The sequence below is a fragment of the Eimeria mitis genome, genomic scaffold, assembly GCF_000499745.2.
Source record: "Eimeria mitis Houghton genomic scaffold, Emh_scaff12454, whole genome shotgun sequence".
Lineage (NCBI taxonomy): Eukaryota > Apicomplexa > Conoidasida > Eucoccidiorida > Eimeriidae > Eimeria > Eimeria mitis.
In genome coordinates, this window is record NW_024012656.1 from 1 (window position 1) to 648 (window position 648).

A 648-nucleotide genomic window follows, 5' to 3' on the forward strand; every position below is an offset into this window, starting at 1 on the left:
CAAATTCATCAAGGGGGACTGCAGCAGCATGCGTATCAGCGGCAACTGTGCTGCATGGGCTGCAGCAGCTGCTGCTGGTGCTGCTGCCGCCGCAGCTGCGCTGCTCAGTTGCCGCAGGCCACCCAACGCTGCCCGTCCAGGAACAGTTGCTAAGAACCTATTGACGGCCTTCCTTTGAAGACGTTGCAGGGGGCCCAAACCTGACTGGCGCTGCTGCTGGAGCTCCAGAAGCTCTTGGTGCTGTAGTGCAGCGGAAGCAATCTCCCGCAGAGACTTCAGCAACAGGCGACGCTCGTCATCAGCAAGCTGCTCCACCGCCTCCAATATATCCCGTGCAGCTACAGTTTCCTGCTGCTGCTGCCCTTGCTGCTGCTGCTGCTGCGGTGTTCTCTCTTGTTCATCTATAAGAAGCTTTCTTATCGCCTCGGGCCCCATCGCTCGATGATGGTCGCGAATGAACTGCTGCAAATTATTTGCAGTCTGCAGCACTGCGTCAGAGACACGGCTGCAGGTCCCACGCGCCAAGACATAAACACACACGAAACAACACGATATAACTAAATACCAGGTGGCGATATATACAAATAGTGCTGCTCCATGCACTGCGACGCGCGCGGTGTAGAGACACTGCGTTGACTACCTGCTGAA

The 648-nt window shown here is 56.3% G+C and overlaps 1 protein-coding gene across 1 annotated transcript; it reads right to left on the reverse strand.

Annotated features, from left to right (window-relative positions):
* Window positions 1-35: 35 nt before the first annotated feature.
* On the reverse strand, window positions 36-435 carry EMH_0000220 (uncharacterized protein; the record flags this gene model as incomplete). The annotated part of the gene is made up of 2 exons (XM_038022225.1): window positions 36-100; window positions 201-435. 2 exons carry the CDS (start codon window positions 433-435, stop codon window positions 36-38), a joined length of 300 nt encoding a protein of 99 aa, XP_037878079.1.
* Between the last annotated feature and the right edge of the window lie 213 nt (window positions 436-648).